At 41.8% G+C, this 23198-nt stretch overlaps 1 protein-coding gene across 2 annotated transcripts in view; it reads left to right on the top strand.

The window, feature by feature from the left end:
* Positions 1–1058: 1058 nt before the first annotated feature.
* Positions 1059–23198, top strand: part of TAF3 (TATA-box binding protein associated factor 3) — a 152744-nt gene continuing 130604 nt past the window's right edge. The window contains exons 1-2 of one of the 2 annotated variants that reach the window (XM_030836918.2): positions 1059–1412; positions 5680–5922. In XM_030836918.2, coding sequence (XP_030692778.1) covers positions 1247–1412; positions 5680–5922 — 409 coding nt within the window. In that variant the 5' untranslated portion in view covers positions 1059–1246. The remainder of the gene's footprint in view (positions 1413–5679; positions 5923–23198) is intronic. The other variant, XM_070044833.1, reaches the window with a different exon arrangement.

Here is a 23198-nt window from a genome sequence, read left to right as displayed (position 1 = left end):
AACAAGAGAGGCCATGACAGTGAGAGGCCCGCGCACCGCGATGAAGAGTGGCCCCCGCTTGCCGCAACTAGAGAAAGCCCTCGCACAGAACCGAAGACCCAACACAGCCAATAAATAAATAAATAAATTTTTAAAAATGTATTTCCAATAATTAAAAATATTGATCGAGCTATTGATCACAAAATCTCGGTGTCCCGCATCTGGTTAAGATCTGGCAACCCTTGGCTGGAGCGAGGAGAAGACTGGGGCAGGCAACAGTTCTCCATACACAGACTGTTTCGCTGACTTAAGGACTTTCCGCAGGCAACTGAGTCCTTTCTTCCTTTGACAGATCCCAGAGGCTGGTGAAGGGTACATCGGCAAACTCTTGCTCACAAGCATGCCACCCGTTTTTGTAAATAAAGTTTTATTGAAACCAGGGCTGGGATTAGAAAGGAGTGAGGCCGGAATTCGGGGGCAGTGGTCGGATTTTTTAAAAATTGTATTAAAATATTATTGATCTTGATTACGTTTTCTGCTGCCCCCGTAAATTTTGCCCGGAGGTCAGTGCCACGCTGGCCACACCCTGCACCCCGCCCTATTGTGAAGGGTTTTGAATGGCGTGCTTAACAGCTTGGACCTGATTTAACCTATACAATGGTAAGCAGCTCTTTTTTTTTAGCAGAGGCAAGCATTGGATTAAATCCAAGTCTGGGAAAGTCCTGAAGTTTCCACGCCCCAAATACCACCCCTGCACTCACAGCCTCTCAGGTTCCCACTCTTGTCTAACACCCGCATTTCAGGTTCATATCCCGGCTCGCTCTTCGACCCCTGAACCACTGACGTTCCCTCCTCCTTCATCTGCGAGCGAGCACCCCGGGAAGGCCCCAAGCACCTGCCTCCTCGGGCGCATCCTCCACCGGCGCTCGGAGCTACCGTTTCCTGCATCCTTCCAGGCCCGAGAGTCGATACCGGGACCATCGCTCTGCTCCAACGGGGCGGAGCTTCCTCATCGGCGCGCTCCGCACTCGGCTAGTGCTGCCTCCCCCCGGCGACCATCCAGCGGGAGGCGGAGCGAGTCCAAAATGGCGGCTCTCAGGCTGGCGCGCTCCGTGCTGCTGTGGCTTTGAGGTGGTCGCCGGGGGTCGGGGGGGACGATTTCCCCGCCGCGGGGGCCCTAGAGGATGAATCAGGGGCTCTTCTAAGGTTAGGTGGCGGGGGTGGAGAGAAGTGGCAGCAAGGACTGCGGTGGAGTCCACGGAGCGGGATGTGCGAGAGTTACTCCAGGTCGTTGTTGAGGGTCTCGGTGGCGCAGATCTGCCAGGCGCTGGGCTGGGACTCGGTACAACTGAGCGCCTGCCACCTCCTCACGGACGTGCTGCAGCGTTACCTGCAGCAGCTGGGACGGGGCTGCCACCGGTACTCTGAGCTGTGTGAGTACCGGGCTGGGTGCGGGAGGGCTGCCTCTGGCCAGTCACGGGTGACACCTCCGCGTTCCCCTTCGCTCTACCGGCGTCCAGGAGGTGTTGGTTCTTCTCCCCCACCCCGCGATTGGGTGTCTTCTCGGCCCCAGACGTCCCTCCGCTCCCACTGTCCCTGGAAACTCGAGTCATCCCTTTGGTCCCTCTTCGTCAGCCGCTAACTTATCCCGCCCGTAGCCCGAGCCCTGTCCCCGCTCCCAGCTCCACAGCCTCTGCCCTCCTCTGTGATCTGATCATCGGTCTTAATCATCGTCTGCTTTTGGCTGCGTGTAGAACCACCTCCAGAATGTCTTACAGCCTCTGTTACTTTGGTTCTTTTCCTCCCTTGCCCGCAAACTACTACAACTAGTTGTCACAGGCGCTCCGTCTACCGGCCGTTTCTTACAAGCCTGGCCATTCTTCAGCTCCTGACAACACATACTCGTTGACAGCTCTGGTCCGTTAGGGACACTGCCTCTTCTTTCTGTATGTGTTCGTTTCATAGACAGCATCTCTGCTTACTCCTTCCCAAGGCCGACTTTGTCGGTTTCACTTAGATTACCTGTGGCTTATGTCTCAGCCACCCATTGATTTCCTCCTCTTCTATATTTTTGTGTCAGTGGTTATCAAAGTGTGGTAGAGGGATCATCGGCAATTTACAAGGCTCCCCAGGTAATCTGGGCTACAGTACATGGTTTTTAAGCAAATGTCTGGTAGTATGTATAGCTGGTGGCATTTACTAAGTTGGAATATTTAGTAGAAGCAACACATCATCTCATTGATGGGAAGTCTGTGCGTGTGGAGGGGGAACTATCCCTCATTTAAGTTTCGGGGCATTATTTTTCAGGTGTTCAGCTGGAAAACTGGGTGAAGTGTTTTATAGGATATTTTTTGTTAAAGAGGTTGCTCCACTGAAAAGTTGAGACCCATGAATACACTTTACTTCTTAGGCCCCAAATTCCATTCCAGCGCCATAGTGCTGCCAGAATAATGTTAATCTCTCCATCATGCAAATCTGGTTTTGTCATTCTTAAAAGTATTTCAGTTGGTTACAGGCTGAAAAATCTAAGCTCTCGAGCAGCACACACTTCCCTTTGTGAGCTAGTATTTTTCTTATCTTCTGCCATTCTGTCATCCTAAATCTGCAACCATGCTGAGCTACCTGCCTTTCCCGAAACACTTTAAGCCTCCGTTCCTGCATGCATGCTGTTTCCTAGTGTGTCCTTCGCCCCCTGGTCCACCAGTAGTACGACTTCTAGTTTGAAATTCACTTATCACTTGCTTTGGCAAACTCGTGATATCTGTTCTCATAATTCTGTGCATTTTTCTGCTATGTTATTGAACACCTTGCTTTGTAATCATCTGTGTATATCTCTCACCCTCCCCTCTCCTCTCCCCAGGAGACAAATTTATTATATTTGTATTCTGTAACCTAGTACAGTGCCATAATAGAATAGGCACCCAGGAAATAGCTGTTGAATAAATAAGTGAACTGATAATCCACCACCATAATAACTATTTAGTCATTTCATCTTTTGAGTTTTAAAAATGTGTATTTTTAGACAGCTTGATTTCATGGATACTTCTAATCTGAATTTGGAACTGTTGAGTAGCTCTCATTCATCTTGATCTTTAAAATACACCACCAGCACACCGCTGTCTGCTTTTGCTTCTCTTCCCTCCCTGCTCCCTTCTGGTGCTTGAGTATACTGTTACAGCATACGTAGTCCAGGTTGTATTTTTGCTACCAAGTTCCCTAAATGAGGACAGATGTTCTGTACCTTTAGGTAATCAGAATAACCCTGAACACATAGTTACTGTTCCTGCCTAATACATGGTACCAGACAGGTGCTGGCACCCCAAGCAACCAGGTATTCTAGAGTCATCGGGTGATCCCTGTTTTGTGTTAATGTGAACCTCGATAATTAACCAATTTCTGTAATGATTTTCTTGCTTTTAGTGAGAATACGATGATCGGGTTCATTCTCCATTGTGGTTTGGTGACTTTTTGAAAATGCTAATTCCTGGTATACTTATTAGTCATAGACTTTTAAATATTCTTTTCTCTACACTATTGTTATTTTGAACCGGAGTTACTGTAACATCGGGTCACCACTATGCAATCTTGTATTCTGTTTCTTTATTTCCTTTGTCTTTCTGACACACGTTTATTGAGCACCACTTATGATCTGAGTTCTGTGCTACATGTCGGAGACATAGGCTTACTTAGACACAATCCCTGCCCGTAAGGTGTGTAAAAGGGTGTCGAAATGTCAGTAAAAACAAACTGATGGTATTTGTTCCTTTTTTAAAAAATGCTCTAAAATTAAAGCAAGTATCAGAAGTTACTATCAATTCAACAAATAATGCATTTGAAAATTTCCCTAAGGTAACGATTTGCCAAAGCATTCAGAGGCAGAAGTTTCTGTATGCATCGTATTATACATTAAATAATGTGTGTATACACTGAAAGCAGTGCACGGTATAGGTATAGGCAGGAAATGCAAAAGGAATGCGGTGAAGGAGAGACACATGCACACTCTGGGTTCCAGGGCAGGATTCACTGGAAAGATGAGATTTGAGTTGAGCCGTGAAGCAAGGTTGTATAATGTAGGGAGCATGCCAGGTAGAGAAAAGCATAACCTGAGATAACCAAGTGGGAGTAAGTGAGGCGGCCAGCTTGGCATATGTAACCAGTTCATTTGGAAGGTGCTAGAGGAAGATGTTAAATGGAGCGAGATCAGATTAGGGAGGGACTTAACAGAGAGAGAAATTACAACGTGGTAGGAAACACTGCATACTCTTACGGAGGGGAATTGTGTGATGAAAGTGATGCTTCAAGACAATTTTGCTGTCGGTTAAGTGCAAGAGAGGCGCTTAAGTGCAAGAGAGGCGGTTAAGTGCAAGAGAGGCGCAAGGCGGGAGAACTTGAAACTAGGCTGAGACAGTGAGAGTAGGCAGAGAGAGAAAGGAAAAATTCTGAAAGCCGGTACCCAAAAGGGTGCAGGGGGAACACCAGAAGGTCTTGGGTTGAAATTGCAAAAATGTGGAAGAATTCAAGAGGACCACATTTTTAAGACTGAGAAAAGAATACTGCTTTTAATAAGAATCAAAGAGTTGAAATGCCTGTCTGTCATTAAAGGAAAGAATGAGTATTCATTTTATTTATCCTCTCTTTTTTCTACGTCAAAGAAGTAACCCATACTTGTATAAAAATTCAGACTACAAAATCTTTGAAGTTAGAAACGAGTCTCCTGCTTCAACTCTGCCCTTCCCCTGTTCTGCAGCTTTCAGCCCCATAAACTGTTACAGTTGGATGTATATCCTTCCAGAAGTTTCCTTGTGTGGGTGTGAGCAAACATGTGTCTCATTTTTATGAACTTTGGATGATTCTTTTCCATTTTACATCATGATTTAATTTCAGACAAACTGAGTTTGCCGTGATCATAGGAGATTATAGTTAAAAAAATAAGCTATTTATTGGAAATCTGGAACTGGAATTTTCATAGAAGTTTTAAAAGATGTAGAGACCTTAAGTTCTGCTAAGGGCAGGCAGAGGAGAAACTTCCTTTTGTAAAGAGAATCTCACTATATCTAATGTTTTATCATTTTATCTCTACCCATTTTATACGGTGTCTTCTAAATACATTTAAATTTTACATGTAAATTACCTTTATGGTCTAAGCCCTTTCAGCAAATTTTCTTGGATTTAAAAAATTGATTCAGTGGTATAATTCATTCAGCAAATGTTTATGGAGTGCCAACTATATGCCAACCGCTGTTGTAGTTTCCAGAGTTGTATCACTGAGCAGTAGAGAAAATGGAATGGACATTTACCTAGCTCAGCATTCTATCAATACTGATTTGATAAAATATAATAATAGTAATATTTATCGGGCATTTACTTTGTGTCAGCCACTGTTCCAGGTGCTGTTGACCATCTGCAAGTTACTTTTGACGTTAGTTCTGTGCTGGCTGATTGTTAGTATGAATTGTCTGTGGTGTTCTGGTTGGTTGTCAGATCATATTTAAAATTGACTTTCAGAGTCAACTTTCTAATATTTAAACAATATGATAGTTTATTGAAAATCTATTCAATTTTTTCCAGTGACTGGGTCTTAAGTATGTAGTATATTTGATTCTGAGCTGCATATTTACCTAATACTTTTTTCTTAATATTTTAAGAAATATTCATGGAATTTGCTTAAAATAATTTGCTTTGCTTTTGACTTTGTTTCAGATGGCCGGACAGACCCAATTTTGGATGATGTTGGTGAAGCTTTCCAACTTATGGGCGTTAGTCTTCATGAACTAGAAGACTATATCCACAACATTGAACCTGTCACTTTCCCACATCAAATTCCTTCATTTCCTGTTAGCAAGAATAACGTACTTCAGTTTCCTCAACCCGGAAGTAAAGATGCAGAGGAAAGAAAAGAATACATCCCTGATTACATGCCACCCATTGTGTCTTCTCAAGAAGGTCTGTGGGGTTTTTTGTTTGTTTCTCGCTCATATATTTGTAACTATTTTAACGGGTTTTTAATCTTCTTAGGTTTCCTAACTGAATTACATAAAAAGTTATGCTAACATATAAATTCTAGAAATGCAGTAAAAATATTATAATACTACTTACAAATTATTCTAACCTTTAAGCCAACAATCTTGCAGCGGGCCTCACCAGGCAGAGCCATGGAATCAAGGGTATGTCTGATGAGGCTTTGATTTCCTTTGTAAATTTTAAGTAGGGGAGAACAGAATGTGACCACAGAGAGAAGTCTGTCAAAGATGTATTATATGAGAATGGGATATTAAGTAAATGAGAAAGCCTTTGAAACATAAAGAAAATTGGGGTAGCTCTCCCCCTTCCCCCCTTATTATAAATGTGAGTTGGATAATACTGGAAACAGTGAGTGAGTGAACATTCACTAATATTATGCAGATTTATCTGTATTTTTTTTTTTTTTTTTGGCCATGCTGTGTGGCTTGTGGGATCTTAGTTCCCTGACCAAGGATTGAATCTGGGCCATCGGCAGTGAGAGCATGCTATCTGCATTTTTATGATGAGTAGAAATGTTTATGCTTGGTCATATCGAATTTTTATTGTAAAATAATACCTAATCAGGCACAGTAGTCAATCCATGCAGAGTTCCTTTTTTCCTGCATGATTTACATGTTAATCATTTAGGTTCACTATGATTCTAAAGAGATACATAGTAATTTGTGGTCTTTAACGCACGTACAGAATATTTTTTCTTGTTAAAAAATGGAAAAGCTGAAATTTCTTTATTTTTTAAAATTCTGAAGCCCTAGATGTGCTTCAGGATAATGCCAATGATGGCAGAAATAACTTTCTAACCTTTTTATTGATGTACAGTTCAGTGGTATTAAGTACATTCACATTGTTATGCTACCAACACCACTGTTCATCTCCAGAACTTTTTAACCTCCAACTCCAGAACTTTTTAACCTCCAACTCCAACTTTTTAACCTTTTTAACTTTGAGCCTTTAAACAATAACTCCTCATCCTCTTAGCCCCTGGCAGCCATCATTCTGTTTTCTGTCTATGAATTTGACTACTCTAAGTACTTCATAAAAGTGGAATGTTACTTATCTTGTGTCTGGCTTACTTCATTTAGCATAATGTCTTCAAGATTCATCTGTGTTGTAGCAGGTGTCAGAATTTCTCTCCTTTTTAAGGCGGAATGATACCTCATTGTGCGTATTAAACCACATTTTGTTTATCTGTTCACTTGTTGATGGATACTTGGGTTGTTTCTACCTTTTGCGTGTTGCAAATAATACTGCTGTGAACGTTGCAAATACCTGATTCCCTGCTTTTCAGTTCTTTGGGGTCTATACTCAGAAGAGGAATTGCTGTATCATATGGTAATTCTATATTTAATTGTTTGAGGAACAGCTATACTGTTTCCACAGTGGCTGCACCATTTTTCCTTCACACCAGCAATTCCCGAGGGTCCCAGTTTCTTGTGGTTCATTTCTTCTAATCTCCAATTGCACTTTAATAGCATTTTGAAGTGTTACTTACTTGTTTCAGAGACTAGCTTTAGACATGAAAGAAGTTGTTTTACAATCTGTGTGTCAATGTTTCCTCATCTGAAAAACTGGATGAACACTGGCCCTAAGTTGTAGAGATTTATCCTGGGTTGGTGCGTGGCCATCAGACACTCTGGATCTCGGGGCAGCGGGCTCTCCTGAACAGTGCTGGTGCTGTAATCAAGTGTGCTGAGGTGAAGTGCTGTGTTCGTGCTTGGTGATAGGCACCATGGGTGTGGAAAGAACTCGCTGTAACCTTTTGGAAGGTTGTCATAGCTTTCTGGCTTGAGTCCCTTAGAAAAAGACTCTGCTTGACAGCTTAGCACTTTTCTGCTTAAAGTTCTTAGAGATTTAATCCTGACTGAAGGCAGCAATCAGTTTCACCGGTAAATGTGATACAAAGGGTGCCTTCAGTAAATGTTCTTGAACTCAATTCAAGTAAACGTTGTTTATAGAATCTTGCCTGTAGAGGTTCCTTGTTTCTCCTTTTCTGGCCTAATGGTACATGAACAGCAGGACTTGGAAATCTCCACATGCATCTCAGTCATCCTCAGCTTTCCTTAGTAGCTGCTAAAAATCTGTCTCCTCCCCACCTTTGAATTTATTTGTATTTGTAGCCTTTATTACCTTGGAGGAAATCTTACTGTTTGTAGCTCCCTGTGTAAAGTCATTCTCTTTAAACCCCTCATTCCCCAATGTCAGTGGTTTTGATCTTAGAAACATATTTTTTACAGCATCTCTAAGCATATATTTATTTACTTTAAAAATATAACAAATACGTTTCAATATTAAAATTATCAAAGGAGGGTTTCTTGGGCAGAGGCCTGGTAGTAGCTGTATTGAGAAGAACTCCATTTTCTCGTATAAACAGGTCATGACTGTCAGGTAGGCCTGGAATGTCCTTCTTTGCTGTTGTCATTGGATGTGATTTATTCAGCATCCTGGACCTCTTCATGAAAGTAGTGCTAAGTCAGTCCATGATCTGTCCTCTTGTTCTTTAAGAATAGTCTTTGTATGGCTCTGAAATTTTTAGCTGAAAGGCCACTTAGAAGTACACAAAATTTGGAATTGTGCTAAGAAAACATGAATGGTAATCAAATGCTGGGGGGAAACTGAAGGCGTTATGTAGGAGGAAACTAAAGGAAAGGCACTGTACATAACTGGCACATCAGTGATCTCAGAAGGATATGAGTTTTATGTCAGTGGGTTAGACAGTGGTAATGTGTAATGGCCAAGACTTAGGTTCGTTATCAGTTGGCGTGTGATTCAGTCGGAACTACTATCTTCCCCATGTAGAAAGTTTTAGTCCACTTTCTCGGTGCGCTTTGGAGCTTTCTAAATCGTTTTGTAGTTTTCATTTCATTCTGTCTCTTGTTGCACCTCCTGTTTAATAGTTATATTGTTTAATTTTTTTCTAGTCTTTTTGAAAATTTGAATCTATATTTGATTAATCTCAGTTCCTGGTTCACATACAGGTTCATCTCTGGTCCATGTATGGCCTGCATTTATTCATTTAGAGAGTTATTTAATTATTTTTAATAGTGTAATAAGCCCTAATGAACTCATTACTCAAAACCAAGGCTAGGATTTTGATTATAATCTACGCTTAACCCTTTTGTTTCATTTTTATGGCACAGTGAAATTCTCTCCAAGTGATACAGTTATCATGTTTAAATACTGCCAAGGAAATGTGACTGAGATAGTAGATTTTTGCTGGGTAGTGAAGGAAGTATGAAAAAGAATTCAGTGATTTTAGCTAGTGACTTCTGTCTGAAATTACAATAGTAAATTTTTCAGTTTCTCTTCTGGATTATTTGAAGCAAAACTTGAATCTTATTTCAAGTTTTCTTCAATAAAAATTATAAACATTTTAAGAGGAGAATTATGTAAGCCTTGACCACTTCTCTTTTCAGCTAAAACTTAGGGATTTTCTAAGGAGCAGAGATATTGCTGATTCATACGATATGCATGTGGTTCATAAGGATGTAGTAATGATAGGCAGTACAATAAGATGCATATCAAAAACTTTTCCCCTTATTCATGGAAAAGGACATAAAATACAGTCCTGTGGTTACCATTTTTTAATATAGCCACACAAGTCAACTTAATAAATCATTTACAACCTGACGTCTTTTTTTCCACAGGCACAGCATGTTAGAAAGTATCTAGTATTCTGATTAGTGGTGCATAGTGTGGTACAGACGTGAACAGCTTTGATAATAACACCTGTTCACCAAGCTTTTTATTTTTTTATTTTCGTAAGAGCCACGGACACAGTCAGACTTTGGTCATAACATTTTGTTCGCAAAGTACTGTCATGGGACTACCCTCTTATCAATCCTTTGACTTGGTTCTCGTCAAAAAAGCATGTGAACGTCTTCTCCACGCACAGCAGTCTAAGTCGTCTGGTGGGGGTGGAAGCCTAGAAGGCCTGAAGGGGCAGCGGGCTGTAGTAGAAGAAGCTTGGACTTCATGGAGCTGTTCAGACGTGACTCAACTAGTTACTGACTTTACAGTCTCACCAAGTCACTTTACTTTTCCGAACGTCACATCCATCATCCATAGGATAGGTATAATACCTGCCACGTGAGCGATGGTGAGGACTAAGTGAGAGATTTTGTAAGACATTTATATAGAGTAGTACGGTGCTGAACGCATAGGACACGTAACAATCAATGTCCCATCTCTCTTCCTCTTTTTTTTAAACAATAAATTTATCTGGGCTTCCCTGGTGGCGCAGTGGTTGAGAGTCCGCCTGCCTATGCAGGGGACGCGGGTTTGTGCCCCGGTCCGGGGGGATCCCACGTGCCGCGGAGCATCTGGGACCGTGAGCCATGGCCGCTGAGCCTGCACGTCCGGAGCCTGTGCTCCGCGGCGGGAGAGGCCACAGCAGTGAGAGGCCCGCGTACTGCAAAACAAAAACAAAAAATAAATAAATTTATTTATTTATTTATTTTGGGCTGTGTTGGGTCTTTGTTGCTGTGCGCAGGCTTTCTCTAGTTGCAGTGAGTGGGGGCTACTCTTCGTTGCAGTGCGCAGCCTTGTCATTGTGGTGGCTTCTCTTGTTGCAGAGCACGGGCTCTAGGGCTTCAGTAGGTAGGTGTGGCACGGGGGCTCAGTAGTGTGGCACACAGGCTTAGTTGCTCCGCAGCATGTGGGATCTTCCCGAACCAGGGCTCGAACCTGTGTCCCCTGCGTTGGCAGGCGGATTCTTAACCACTGTGCCACCAGGGAAGTCCTGCTTCCTCACTCTTGAGGAAGTTCCTTTTCACTTGAAAGGCAATATACATTTGTGAAGTGACTTGACAATAAGAGTACATCTAAAACATTGTTAATCACATGCTTAGGGGCTGAGGGAACACAAACTTAACAGCTGGGCTAGGGTGCGTGCTTGATGGAAGAGCTCTCTGATTGTCAGCCCTGTGAAGATGGTGTGGGAGGAGATGAAGTAGAAGGCATTCCTGCCCGTTGTATCTGATTAAATGTTTACAAGTGAGACCTCTTTGAAGTATTTTATAAATGCACGTCTTGCGTAGACTATTACAGTTCTGATGGCCGGTACCCAGTGTGTTTCACCAAGAACATTCTCCCGCCAGCCTGTCATACGTATTTTCATATTCACGATAGTAACAAATTTTTCTTCCCTGTTTTGTTGTGCTGAGGAATGCGTGAAAAATAGCATTCTCTGCCAAAGTCATTGTTTGGTTCTCAGAGTGTGTTCAGTAGTGTTCAGGTGGTCTGTTGATCTGTCCATAATATTTGACAAAGAAAAAATAAATAGAAACCATTTACTCTGCTTTATTTATTGCAGAAACTTACCAACCTCAACCTAGCAAACTTGGTAAAGATACTGTGATGTTGCTATTTTTAGAGTTTTTATTCCTAAAATATTTTAAATTAACTTTATTTTTTAGAATAGTTTTAGGTTTACAGAAAAATTGAGAATATAGTACAGAGGGTGCCCTTATATCCTGTACCCAGTTTCCTGTAGTGGTAGTATGTTATATTTAGTATGGGATGTTTGTTATAGTTAATGAGCCAACGTCGATACGTTATTATTAACTAAAGCCCATTATTTTTAGTTTTTACCTAATATCCTTTTTCTGTTCCAGGCTCCCATCCAGGATACTCATTACTTTAGTTGTCCTGTCTTAGGCTTCTGTTGGCTGTGACAGCTTCTCACTTTCCCTGTTTCTGATGACCTTGAGAATACTTTTGAGAAGTATTGGTCAGATACATTATAGATGCCCTTCTGTTGGAATTTGTCTGAGGCTTTTCTCATGATCGGACTGGAGTTATGAGTTTTGGGGGAGGAAGACCACAGAAGTAAAGTGCCATTTTCATCACATCATATTAGGGGAACATCCTGTCAACGTGATTGATCAGTATTGATGTTGACCTTGGTCACCTGGCCGAGGTAGTGTTTCTCAGGTTTCTCCACTGTAAAGATACCCTCCTTCCTGCTTCCCACACTGTCATCTTTGGAAAGAATTCCTTACACGTAGCCCACAGTTAAGGAGCTGGGAGTTACACACCCCCTCTTTGAAGGTGGAGTATTTCCACCTTCAAATTAAACTCTTCTTCAGAAACTATTTGAAATTCTTCTCAATTTGTCTCTTCTCCCCCAGGGCTTATATTATGAAGCTCTTTTATTTATTTGTTTGTTTGTTTATTTATTTATTAAATATTGTTTTGTGTGTAGTTTTTAAAAAAATATTTATTTTTTATTATTATTTATATTTTATTTATTTCGCTGCGTTGGGTCTTCGTTGCTGTGCGCAGGTTTTCTCTGGTTGCAGCGAGCGGGGCTACTCTTCGTTGTGGAGCTCTAGGCACCTGGGCTTCAGTAGTTGTGACACGGGGGCTCAGTAGTTGTGGCTCATGGGCCCTAGAGCGCAGGCTCAGTAGCTGTGGCTCACGGGCTTAGTTGCTCCACAGCATGTGGAATCTTCTGGGCCAGGGATCGAACCCATGTCCCCTGCATTGGCAGGCAGATTCTTAACCACTGCGCCACCAGGGAAGTTCTATTTATTTATTTGACTGCGCTGGATCTTACTTGCGGCACGCAGGGCTTTTGTGGCCACGTGCGGGATCTTAGTTTTGGTATGCGGTATCTAGTTCCTGACCAGTGATTGAACCCAGGTCCCCTGCATTGGGAGCATGGAGTCTTAACCACTGAACCACCAGGAAAGTCACTATGAAGCTCTTTTAAAAGATAAACATTTACAGGTTCAAAATAATTAACAAAAGTAACACAAGCATGTTGAAAAAAAGAAGAAATATTGCCTAAGTATATTCAGTATAAAACGAAAGGTCCTCGTTATTTTCCTCGTACTCCCATTCACCATGAATAACATTGTTTAAAGTATGAATCCTTGGACTTCCCTGGTGGCGCAGTGGTTGAGAGTCCGCCTGCCGATGCAGGGGACACGGGTTCGTGCCCCGGTCCGGGAAGATCCCACATGCCGCGGAGCGGCTGGGCCCGTGAGCCATGGCCACTGAGCCTGGGCATCTGGAGCCTGTGCTCCGCAACGGGAGAGGCCACAACAGTGAGAGGCCCGCGTACCGCAAAAAAAAAAAAAGTATGAATCCTTCTAGATCTTTTAATAGGAAGTGTTTTGACTCCTTAGACTCAAGGATATGTGTCTTTTTCAATCCCTACCATTTATTTCTCAAGCTACTGCCATCTGACTTCTCCCTCCATCCTTTTCTTGAAGCAGCTCTCACTGAGATCCCAAGTACTGCCTAATTGGTTGACTTAAAGGAACTTTTTATCCTTACTGATCTGTTTTTTTCTGGGGGGGTGGTTATAGCTTAGTGAATTATAAAGAAAATACCTTTTAACCATCTCCCAATTCAATACATAAAACTTTACCAGCCACCCCAGGGCCCTCCATATGCCCAGCCCCTCTTCCCTCCCTCCAGTGTCCTCACTTTATAGCACGTACTGCTTTTCTTTTCTTTATGGTTCTGTCAATCAAACATGTATCTCTAGATACTTTAATTGCTTTACATAGCCCCTCTTTTTACTTTACATGTCTTTTAAAGTTTCTTTTAATCTACAGGTCCTCCCTGTAATTCCCTGCCCCCACCAAATCCCTTTTTTTCCTTACAGTGTATTCGTAGAGGAACCTGGGTGGTTGGACTTATAGTATTTCCCACAGTCTGGATTTTGCTGACTGTGTACTCATGGTGCAGCACAATGTGTTTCTTGGAAATTGGCAGCAAGAATCTGAGGATTGATCAGTACCTCTGGCAAGGTAGATGCAGGGTCATTTTCCTTCATCAGGAGGCAAATAATGTCTGTTTTTCACTCTTTTTTTTCTTTGGCTGTGTTGAGTCTTCGTTGGTGCACACAGGCTTTCTCTAGTTGCAGCGAGTGGGGGCTACTCTTTGTTGTGGAGCTCGGGCTTCTCATTGTGGTGTCTTCTCTTGTTGCAGAGCATGGGCTCTAGGCGCGTGGACTTCAGCAGTTGTGGCACGCGGACTCAGTAGCTGTGGCTCACGGGCTCTAGAGTGCAGGCTCAGTAGTTGTGGCGCAGGGGCTTAGTTGCTCCGTGGCATGTGGGATCTTCCCGGACCAGTGATCCATGTGGGATCGAACCTGTGTGCCCTGCATTGGCAGGTGGATTCTTTTTTTTTTTTTTTAACATTTTTATTGGAGTATAATTGCTTTATAATGTTGTGTTAGTTTCTGCTGTATAACAAAGTGACTCGGCTATACGTATACATATATCCCCATATCCCCTCCCTCTTGTGTCTCCCTCCCACCCTCCCTATCCCACCTCTCTAGGTGGTCACCACCTAGAGGGGTGGGATTAGCAGGCGGATTCTTAACCACTGTGCCACTAGGGAAGTCCCTGGTTTTCACTCTTTTTGATACTAGGAGTTTCAGTGCTCAGTGCCTAGGTCTATTCATTCGTTGGGGTCATAAGGTACTGATATTCTGTCGTTTTATTTTTGTCTCATTCTTTAATTGGAATAATTTTATAAAGAAATCCTTTCCCTCATCCACTGTTCAGTTACTTAGTTCATACAGCAAAAGCAAGATAAATGCTTGGTTCTTTCATTTTATCTCCCTTGTCTTTAAGATAATGAATTGGTTCCTTGTCATTCATAGGTGACTAATTTTTTTTTAATATATCACTGTGAACTCATAGATTTAAAGATATTTGTTAGGTTTCTTTCATTACAATTCTTACCCTTATTGCAAACCAGATCTTCCCATCTTTTGGCCAGTGGAGGCTTCTTCAGTGTGGCTTCTGAATCCTTTTGACATGATGCTAGTGGTCTCTGATGGTGCCCTTGCTACCTGGTGTCTCACAATGTCCTACTCATCTTGTATATTCTTGTGCCACACTCGGAATCAGTCACTTTTCCAAGAAAGCCTTGGCTTCTTGGGAAATGGCATTTCCAGTTCACAATCTGGGCAGTTGGGGTACTTACTACAACTGGGTTGTCATTGTTTCTAGGCAATAACTAAATAAATATCTATATCATTTATATACATACAGATGTGTGTGAATACATAGACAGTTAGACAGACAGATGATAGATAGGTGACCCCAGGAGTTTATACAGATATTTCCAATTCAAATTCATGACTCTGGGTGTTTTGCTTTTCATGTTATATCAGTAAATACTTTTGTCTCTAACAAGAATTCTGGTTCCCAGGGATAAAAAGAAGATGATAGAATTAGAACATTATCCATATCCTGGATTACACATACACTATTAAAACTGCCATTCATGATTCATGAAACAGGTAAAAATTTTGTTTTTGCTTATGCTGTCCTATTACTCCTCACCCCCAGTTTTCTATGATTGTACCTTGTCAGACCATATAGCTGCTTTCTTGAGTTCTGTTACATCTTTTGAGTTTTCCTAATTTTGATTTATGCTCTTTCATGTCTTCTAGAACATCTTCAAATAGAACATTACAGTTTTCACCTGTTTTTTGAGTATGTGTTTCTCGTGTACTTTCATTGTCTGTAGGGACGTTATTTTGGTATTTCATCTCCTTTTTCTTATAGAAATTGTGCAGGTGAATGTAGGTTTTCTGAACATCTGGAAGGAAGTTGAGGGTGTTTTTTCTAGCTTTACGTGCTCCCTCTTCTGCTGTTGCTGTGTAATGCGCAGACATAGCTTGCTTTCTGAGATTTTCTGTATCATTTTCTTCCAGCACTTGTATCTGGATCTTCTCTTTCCTTCTTGCCAGCTTGCTTTTCCTTTTCTGCTCGGCTATGACTCCAGGCCCAGCAAGTTTCTTCTCAGTGGGCTCTGTCCTGGGCAGAGGAGCCAAGGGTCAGGTTTGAAAGCTCGGGGGGCTTGACCCTTCCGCCCTCTACATCAATCCCCCCCCACCCCCGCTTCCCCTGCCCCTGGAAGTGGCCAGACCTTCCCAGCCTCAGCCCCTCCTCTCGTGTGGCCTGCCTGGCTGGCAGTCAGCACCTGCTGGGGTTTTAAGGCTCTCCTTCTTCAGGAGAATCTTCATTCAGTCTCCCCGTTGCTTCTCACTGTTTGCCCTGGCAGATGGGTAGTACTCAGGGCTTGTGGCTCTTGGTGATTGGCCCTCAGCCTCTGTGTTTTGGTGTCGAGAGGTGTACTTTGTCACCTCGTTACAGTAGTTGCTCTATTTTTATGTGGCAATTTGGGAAGATCCCCAAACTGCACTGCCACTGCAGCAGCTTTCTTGTAGGATTCCCTTTTTTGGGCCTTCTTGCTACATTGGTCACTGTTGGGCACCCCTTGAAACTCCTTTTCTTCAGTGACATCGTCCTCTCTTAGTTCTTTTTATGTGACTAATTCACTCTCTGTGCTTCCCATGGGCTCATCTCCCGTGGCTCTTCTACCTCCAGAATGTTGATGCTCCCAAAATTGTATCCTTGACCTGCTGCTTCCCACACTGTACAGCGTTTCAGTGTGTGATCTTCTCTACTCTCCTGGTCTCACCTGTGTCTCACCTGATGAGTCCCCAGATTGTCCCCTCATACCACACCTTTGAGATTCTATATCCAGGCGTCAGGCGGCCATTTCCACATTTCCCATAGGTACTTCACATTGGCGCGTCAAGGGCTACACACAGTATCTCCCCCTTGATGATCTGTGTTATCGGTTTCTGTTGGTGGCACCATCTGATACCCAGCCGCTCAAGCTAGACGTGTGAGTGTTGACTTTGGCCCCTCCGCTCACTCTGCTCCTTCAGTCCCATAACCAATTCTGCTAATTTTCTTTCCTAAAAATTTCTAAAACACTACCCCAAAATTCCTTTTGTTTAAACCTTTATCTCTCTCCTGAACTATCCTTATCTTCCACGATAAGCTGCTAAATAAAACTTAAGTCTATCCCATAGTGTCAAACACCTTATTGGCTCTCCACTGCTTACAGGTACAGTGCGTGCTCCTTGTTTCTCAAGGAAAACCAAAAATATCTGTGGAGAGCAAGTTCTTTTTTTCATGCAAGATAATTATAGATTAAAAAAATTTTTTTATGTAAATGTAATTTGATTTCCACTTGGGCCTCTTTTTTAAAAATATATTATTGTATTTAATTGAACATTTCCACTTTTTTTTTTTAATGATTGCTTTTATTTATTATTTATTTTTGGCTGCATTGGGTCTTCGTTGCTGCGCGTGGGCTTTCTCTAATTGCGGCGAGCAGGGGCTACTCTTCTTTGCAGTGTGCGGGCTTCTCATTGTGGTGGCTTCTCTTGTTGCAGACCACGGGCTCTAGGCACGCGGGCTTCAGTAGTTGCAGCACACGGGCTTAGTAGTTGTGGCTCGTGAGCTCTAGAGCGCAGGCTCAGTAGTTGTGGCACACGGGCTTAGTTGCTCCGCGGCGTATGGGATCTTCCCTGGACCAGGGCTTGAACCCATGTCCCCTGCATTAGCAGGCAGATTCTTAACCACTGCATCACCAGGGAAGTCCCTAATTTAAAAAAAATTTTTTTTTTGTTTTAAATTTTGGCTGCACTGGGTCAAGATAAATGTAGCTTTAATCATTCTAAAGAAAAGATGTTTATTCTTCCAACTTAGATTACTTACTAACTGAATAGAAGAGTGCTAATGAGGAAATTTGTACTGCTTTTAAGTCACTAAAATATCAATATTTGTTTATTTGAAAGTAGACATATAAAAGCTTGGCATCACATGGCAAATTTATAAATATTATTTCATTTAATCTTGAAACAACCCTAAGGGCAGATGCTGTTATCACTCCCACTTTACAGAGGAGAAATGAAAGTTCCAAAAAACAATGTTTCAGTTACCTTGCCTTGCGTTACGTGGTGCATTGGGAGCAGGGCTGGATTCGGGTTTTGGTGATTCCGTTCAGTGCTGCGTGTGTGGATGCCCAGTGTCAAGTCCTACACGGGGAAGTGGGATTGACAGTAGAGAGGAGAATAAGGCGTCCCCTCTCCCCACTCTTGGGCTTTCCTTCTGTGGTTGTTGGAAATCTCAGCCTGGGCAGGCCTTCCTGAGTGGAGCAGTACCGTCATCAAGCCCGTCTTCTCAGCGGACGGGCTTGCGGAAAGCGTCCTGGCCCCAAGTCCAGCCCAGTGGCCAGCCCTGCACTGGACCCTCTCAGGGTCTCCCCTCCTAACGTCCCAGGGCTGGGGTGCGAAGGTCTGGGCAAAGTTTATTCTGTGTATCCTAGGTGGTTACCTGGAGGCATCGTGTTGTTTTTCTTAATCCTACAGCGTCTGAGCCTAAAGGTTACATCTGAAGTGATAATGAAGGGTTGATATGTGCTGACTTGTCTACGATGTTAAGGACAAATTTCTGAGCGTGAACCTATAGGGTCCTCATGATGAGACTTCTGTCTGCATTTTCATATTAGTTTCATGCCCCTCATTGCTTCAGGCTTTAATCTCCAGAATCATTAACTTGCTTATGTTTCCCCAAATGAACCATGCACCTCCGTATCTTTGCTCAGGTTCATCTGGAGTCCCCTCCTCAGCCGGGCTCCTTTAGGCGCCATGTAATGTGTGTCTCCATCATCACCCTCAGTACGTCTTGTTCTAATGATTGGTTTTGTCTCCAGAACTTACACTGGTCTTGCTTCCTCTGCACTCTCTCTCCACTCCTCCTTTTGTACAAAACCTAAAGCCCTTTTACTGTACCTGAGTGGTCAGTTCGAGACACAGAGAAAGGTACTGACCGCTGTCCTTAGGGCAGTTTGTTCAGAACGCTGGGGAAGCTGTCTCAGAAAGTAGCTTGTCCAGAGTAATACAGCTGCTGAGTGACAGAGCTGGCCCTCGAGGCCCAGCATTGGTCTTAGCCCAGTGTCCTTTGCATCACTCATCACCCTGCTGTTATTCTCCAAGTCCAGGTTGAAACAGAGCAGGGTTTATCCTTGGGCTCTTCCAGTGTTCTTCTTTTCCTTTCAGATTGACTCCTTCAGTGCAGTTACTTAAAAAAAAAAAAAAAAATCACTTTTGGTAACATCTTATTTGATTCTTTCACTTGTGTGAATTTTTGCTTATTATTATTGTCCTTTGATATGGATTTTTACCTACAGCATAAGTTTTTAAATTAGGTTTTTTAAAAATATGGGTATCTTTTGCTTTGCATTCAGACTAGCAGAATCAGCCCTTAAGTAGAGGTGTATACATTTCACAATGGACAGTAGAAGTACCAGCACATGCTGATACGATAGACCACAGTTTATAGTGGACCCGGCCAAAATTCTCTTCCTTGTTGAAATTTTTTCCCTTTAATTTGTGTGGATTTATAAAAATCAGAGCACACCTCCAGTGTTATAATAAATAGTTTGTATGTTTCTAAATCAACAGAGTAATATCAAATGCCTTAGAAAAGTTAAGCATTTTGATATTTTACATACTACAACCACCAAATTTGTCTGTTTCTCCCTTCTAGGCATCCATGACAGAAAAAAATATTTTGTCCGTTTTTTATCAAATTTTAAAAATTTCAGAAGTTTAACATTTCTAATATCCACAGTTAGATTTCTTGGATTAAATTTCCCGTGTGTGTGTGTGTGTGTGTGTGTGTGTGTGCACGTGCGTGTAGGGAGGGAGGTTGACGGGAGTAGGGAGATAGTTGTTACACAGCTGACTTGGGTTAAGACCCCAACATTAGTGTTTTTATTGTAGTTAGGATTTATTCTGTCTCGCTTTGCTGAATTTGAATCTTATCTGGGACAGTGCAGTAATTGCATTTTATTTAACTAATTATCTGCTATGGCTACATAGAGATTTTCTGTTTCAGAGAGAATAATATCAAGTTATTTGCTTCAATTTAAAGCGGTTATATATTTATCCTGTACCATCGGTGCTAAAGGCAAATTCCGAATCATTTTTTCATTTACTTATCAAATAGCTATGGAGAGCCTACTGTCAACCCGGCATGCTGCTTATTTCTGGAGATACAGGGGTGAACGAAAATAGAAAGCGCCAACTCTGCCTTCCTAGAGCTTCTAATCTATAGGAAAGAAGAAAGGTTAGACTAATATTTATAGATGATTCAAATTATTTGAGATATTTACTTAGTGTGCTGTAAGGATGAGGGACTCAACGGCGGTTAAGTGGCCGGCATAAGATGATTCCATGAGTAAATTCTCATGGTGAGGAGGAGGATGGCCTCGAGAGAGGAGACCTGGAAAAGAGCCTGGGTGCAGCTTAGTGTGGCCACGCAAGGGGGAGCTGATGGGGCCTGAATTCTGACTGTGGTGAAGCGATCAGAGGAAGGACCGGATTGGAGAGGTGCTGAGTGGACAGGATTGGGTGGTAGATAAATTATAGAGAGTGTGTTAGAGAGAGGAGCGGGGCTTCATGCTGGGGAGGCTGGGTGGTAATCTTAGCATCTAGTGTCCTGATCTTAAACAGATTGTCCTGATCTGGGGATTAACCTTAGAATGGACTTTCTATCCCTCAGGCAATGCTCCAGCATAACCTGTATTTATTTTTTAAAAAGAGGAATCAGATGGAGTTCAAGATTAAATAATCCGGCATGAACCTGGGATGCCGAGCAGACTATGTTGTTTGTTAAGGGCAACAGATGCACTTGCTTTAAAAAAAAAGGCCGGGTTTGCATATTGTTATCAATTGTCATTTTTACTAGTTTAATTTTAGGGCACCTGCTTTGTGCCAGGCCCTGTGCTCCATGTTGGGGGTGCAAAGGCTCTCCTTTCATTGACCTCATGGTGTAATGAGGATTTTTGAAGATGGCCCTGTTTGTCATTGTAGGATACTGAATTAATATGCTTTGAGATTTTAGAACAGAAACTGTTCAAAAACACCTCACGTTAGTTTTGTTACTAAAAGATTAAATATCAACCTTCAGTTTATTAGTTTAGGGCTTAAAGTTATAGATAACACTCGTGCTGTGATGCCTGTTGTTTGCTGTAGTCATGTGGTGTTTGACTGCCAAAAATTCTAGCTTGGTATTTCATTGGGGTTTGATGATTTAAAGACTTTCTTTTTTTTTTTTTTTTTGCTTTCTCCACAATATTGTTATGTCTGCTCTTTCCTCTCCTAAGCCTCAGTTCCCACATTTGTAGAATGGAAATAGTAGCCTCCATAGGGTTGTTATTATAAGTGAATGAGGGAATTAACCGGTGGTCCAGTGGTTAGGACTCTATGCTTTCACTGCCATGGGCCCGGATTCAATCCCTGGTTGGGGAACTAAGATCCCACAAGCCACGTGGCGTGGCTGGAGAAAAAAAAAGTGAATCAGATTAATATCATCTATTATTGTAAGTCTTCAACTTGGTCTTTGAGAGCAGGACCACATTTACAATTTGTTCCTGAAAATCTCAGCACCAAGTATGATGGTTGTCATACCATTATATCCTGAAGAAACACTTACAGTACTGTAAATGTACACGTTGGTAATAACACCCAGTCTAATTCTTTCTGATGTGAAAATTCTGGTGGTGTGTGAAGTGCTCGGCACAGAGTAGGTTCTCATCTGCTGGGGTATTTTACTGCCTTCTGGTTGACGGACTGTCCTGCCTTTCCTGTGTGAGCTGCACTGCCAGCCAGCTCAGGTCCACAGACTCACACCTGAAGACCACAGCATCACTCAGAATATTACCTCGCTGGTTGGCTTTGAGAGAAATAGATTGAAGATGTGTGTGAATGTGCAAGTTGTTTGGGCCAGATCTTTGCAGCTATCTTTTATATTTCTGCATGTCTCTTTCATTGTTTTTTGGTGATAGACTTTAATTTTACTGATCCACTTTCAATAACTTGTAATCAACTTTTTCTAACCCTTAGACATATTTAAGAATTTTATTTTACATAATACTTAAAGGTAGCTATTTGCATCTAATTTTACCACAGAAAAGAAGCAATACTTGCAATACTTTCTTTTTCTTTGTTGTGAGCCTTGTGATGTTACGTTACAGTGTTGATTAATTGTTGATGGTTTGTGCTAATACACTGCCATGTGCACAATTAACGCATTGATTGTTTTTCCTGCATGTAATCAGACTTGGTTTAAAGTTATTATGCATTTTTATCAGGTATTATGTAGTAAAAATGTAATGTTTAAAATACGCTGCTAGTTCATAATGTTTAATTATCCACTTTATTCTTGCTGGAGACTTCAAATTCTGCAGTCTAAATAGGAATATTGATTTCTTTTTTTACTGTGGAAGGGATTACAGTTCAGTAGGTGGCACTCTTTCCTTTTCTGTTAGTGTTAATATCCAATCAAATGCCAAGAAAAGTTTTTAAAGTCTTAAGAAAAAGCATACAACTTAACCATAGATGGCTTGTTTTAGAAAGAAAAACAGCAACATTGTTAATAATTTAGTGTCTCTGGAACTTTGCTAGAGCAGTTACATAGGAATATATTTAAAATTTATTTTCCTTAAGGAAACTTTTGCATCTGGACAAGAATTTGCTTTATCATTTAGCAAAGGCCTATGTTATCCTTTCTGAAACTCTAGATTTTCTTTTCAAAAATTTGAAATTATTATCCATGAGTATCTACTTTTCCCTGCATGTTTTGATTTTTAAACATTATCTTCAAAGTCCCATTAGAAAATACTTTAAAAATGAACACTTTTTCCCCACTCTAACATAACAGTCTTCCTTATTTTTCAGTGTGCCCATCCCTTTTTCATTTATGAAGAGAATTTTTGGTTAATTGACATAGTTAATACAATTTTTAAACCCTTTTTAATTCAACAGTATTTATATTCTGCTTTTTTAAAAATAAATTTATTTATTTATTCATGTATTTAATTTTTGGCTGCATTGGGTCTTCGCTGCTGCACGCGGGCTTTCTCTAGTTGTGGTGAGCGGGGGCTACTCTTGGTTGCAGTGCGCGGGCTTCTCACTGCCGTGGCTTCTCTTGTTGTGGAGCACGGGCTCTAGGCGCGCGGGCTTCAGTAGTTGTGGCTCGCGGGCTCTAGAGCGGAGGCTCAGTAGTTGTGGCACACGGGCTTAGTTGCATGTGGGATCTTCCCGGACCAGGGCTCGAACCCATGTCCCCTGCATTGGCAGGTGGATTCTTAACCACTGTGCCACCAGGGAAGCCCCTATATTCTGCTTTTTTAACTTAACATTTTTGTCACCTCTTTTCCTTGTTCCTGTGTATTTTATATTTACTCTTTTTTAAAGAATGTATCATAATTTACATAGCCATTGTCTTATTTTTAGAGACTTTTAATGTTTTTCAGTATTACAATGTTGCATCGAGTATCTTTGTGCACGTTTTTCTTTTATATTATTT

Source organism: Globicephala melas, chromosome 2, assembly GCF_963455315.2.
Source record: "Globicephala melas chromosome 2, mGloMel1.2, whole genome shotgun sequence".
In the NCBI taxonomy this organism is placed as follows: domain Eukaryota; kingdom Metazoa; phylum Chordata; class Mammalia; order Artiodactyla; family Delphinidae; genus Globicephala; species Globicephala melas.
The sequence above is the reverse complement of the archived record's forward strand: the minus strand, read 5'-3'. Positions and strand labels throughout refer to the sequence as shown.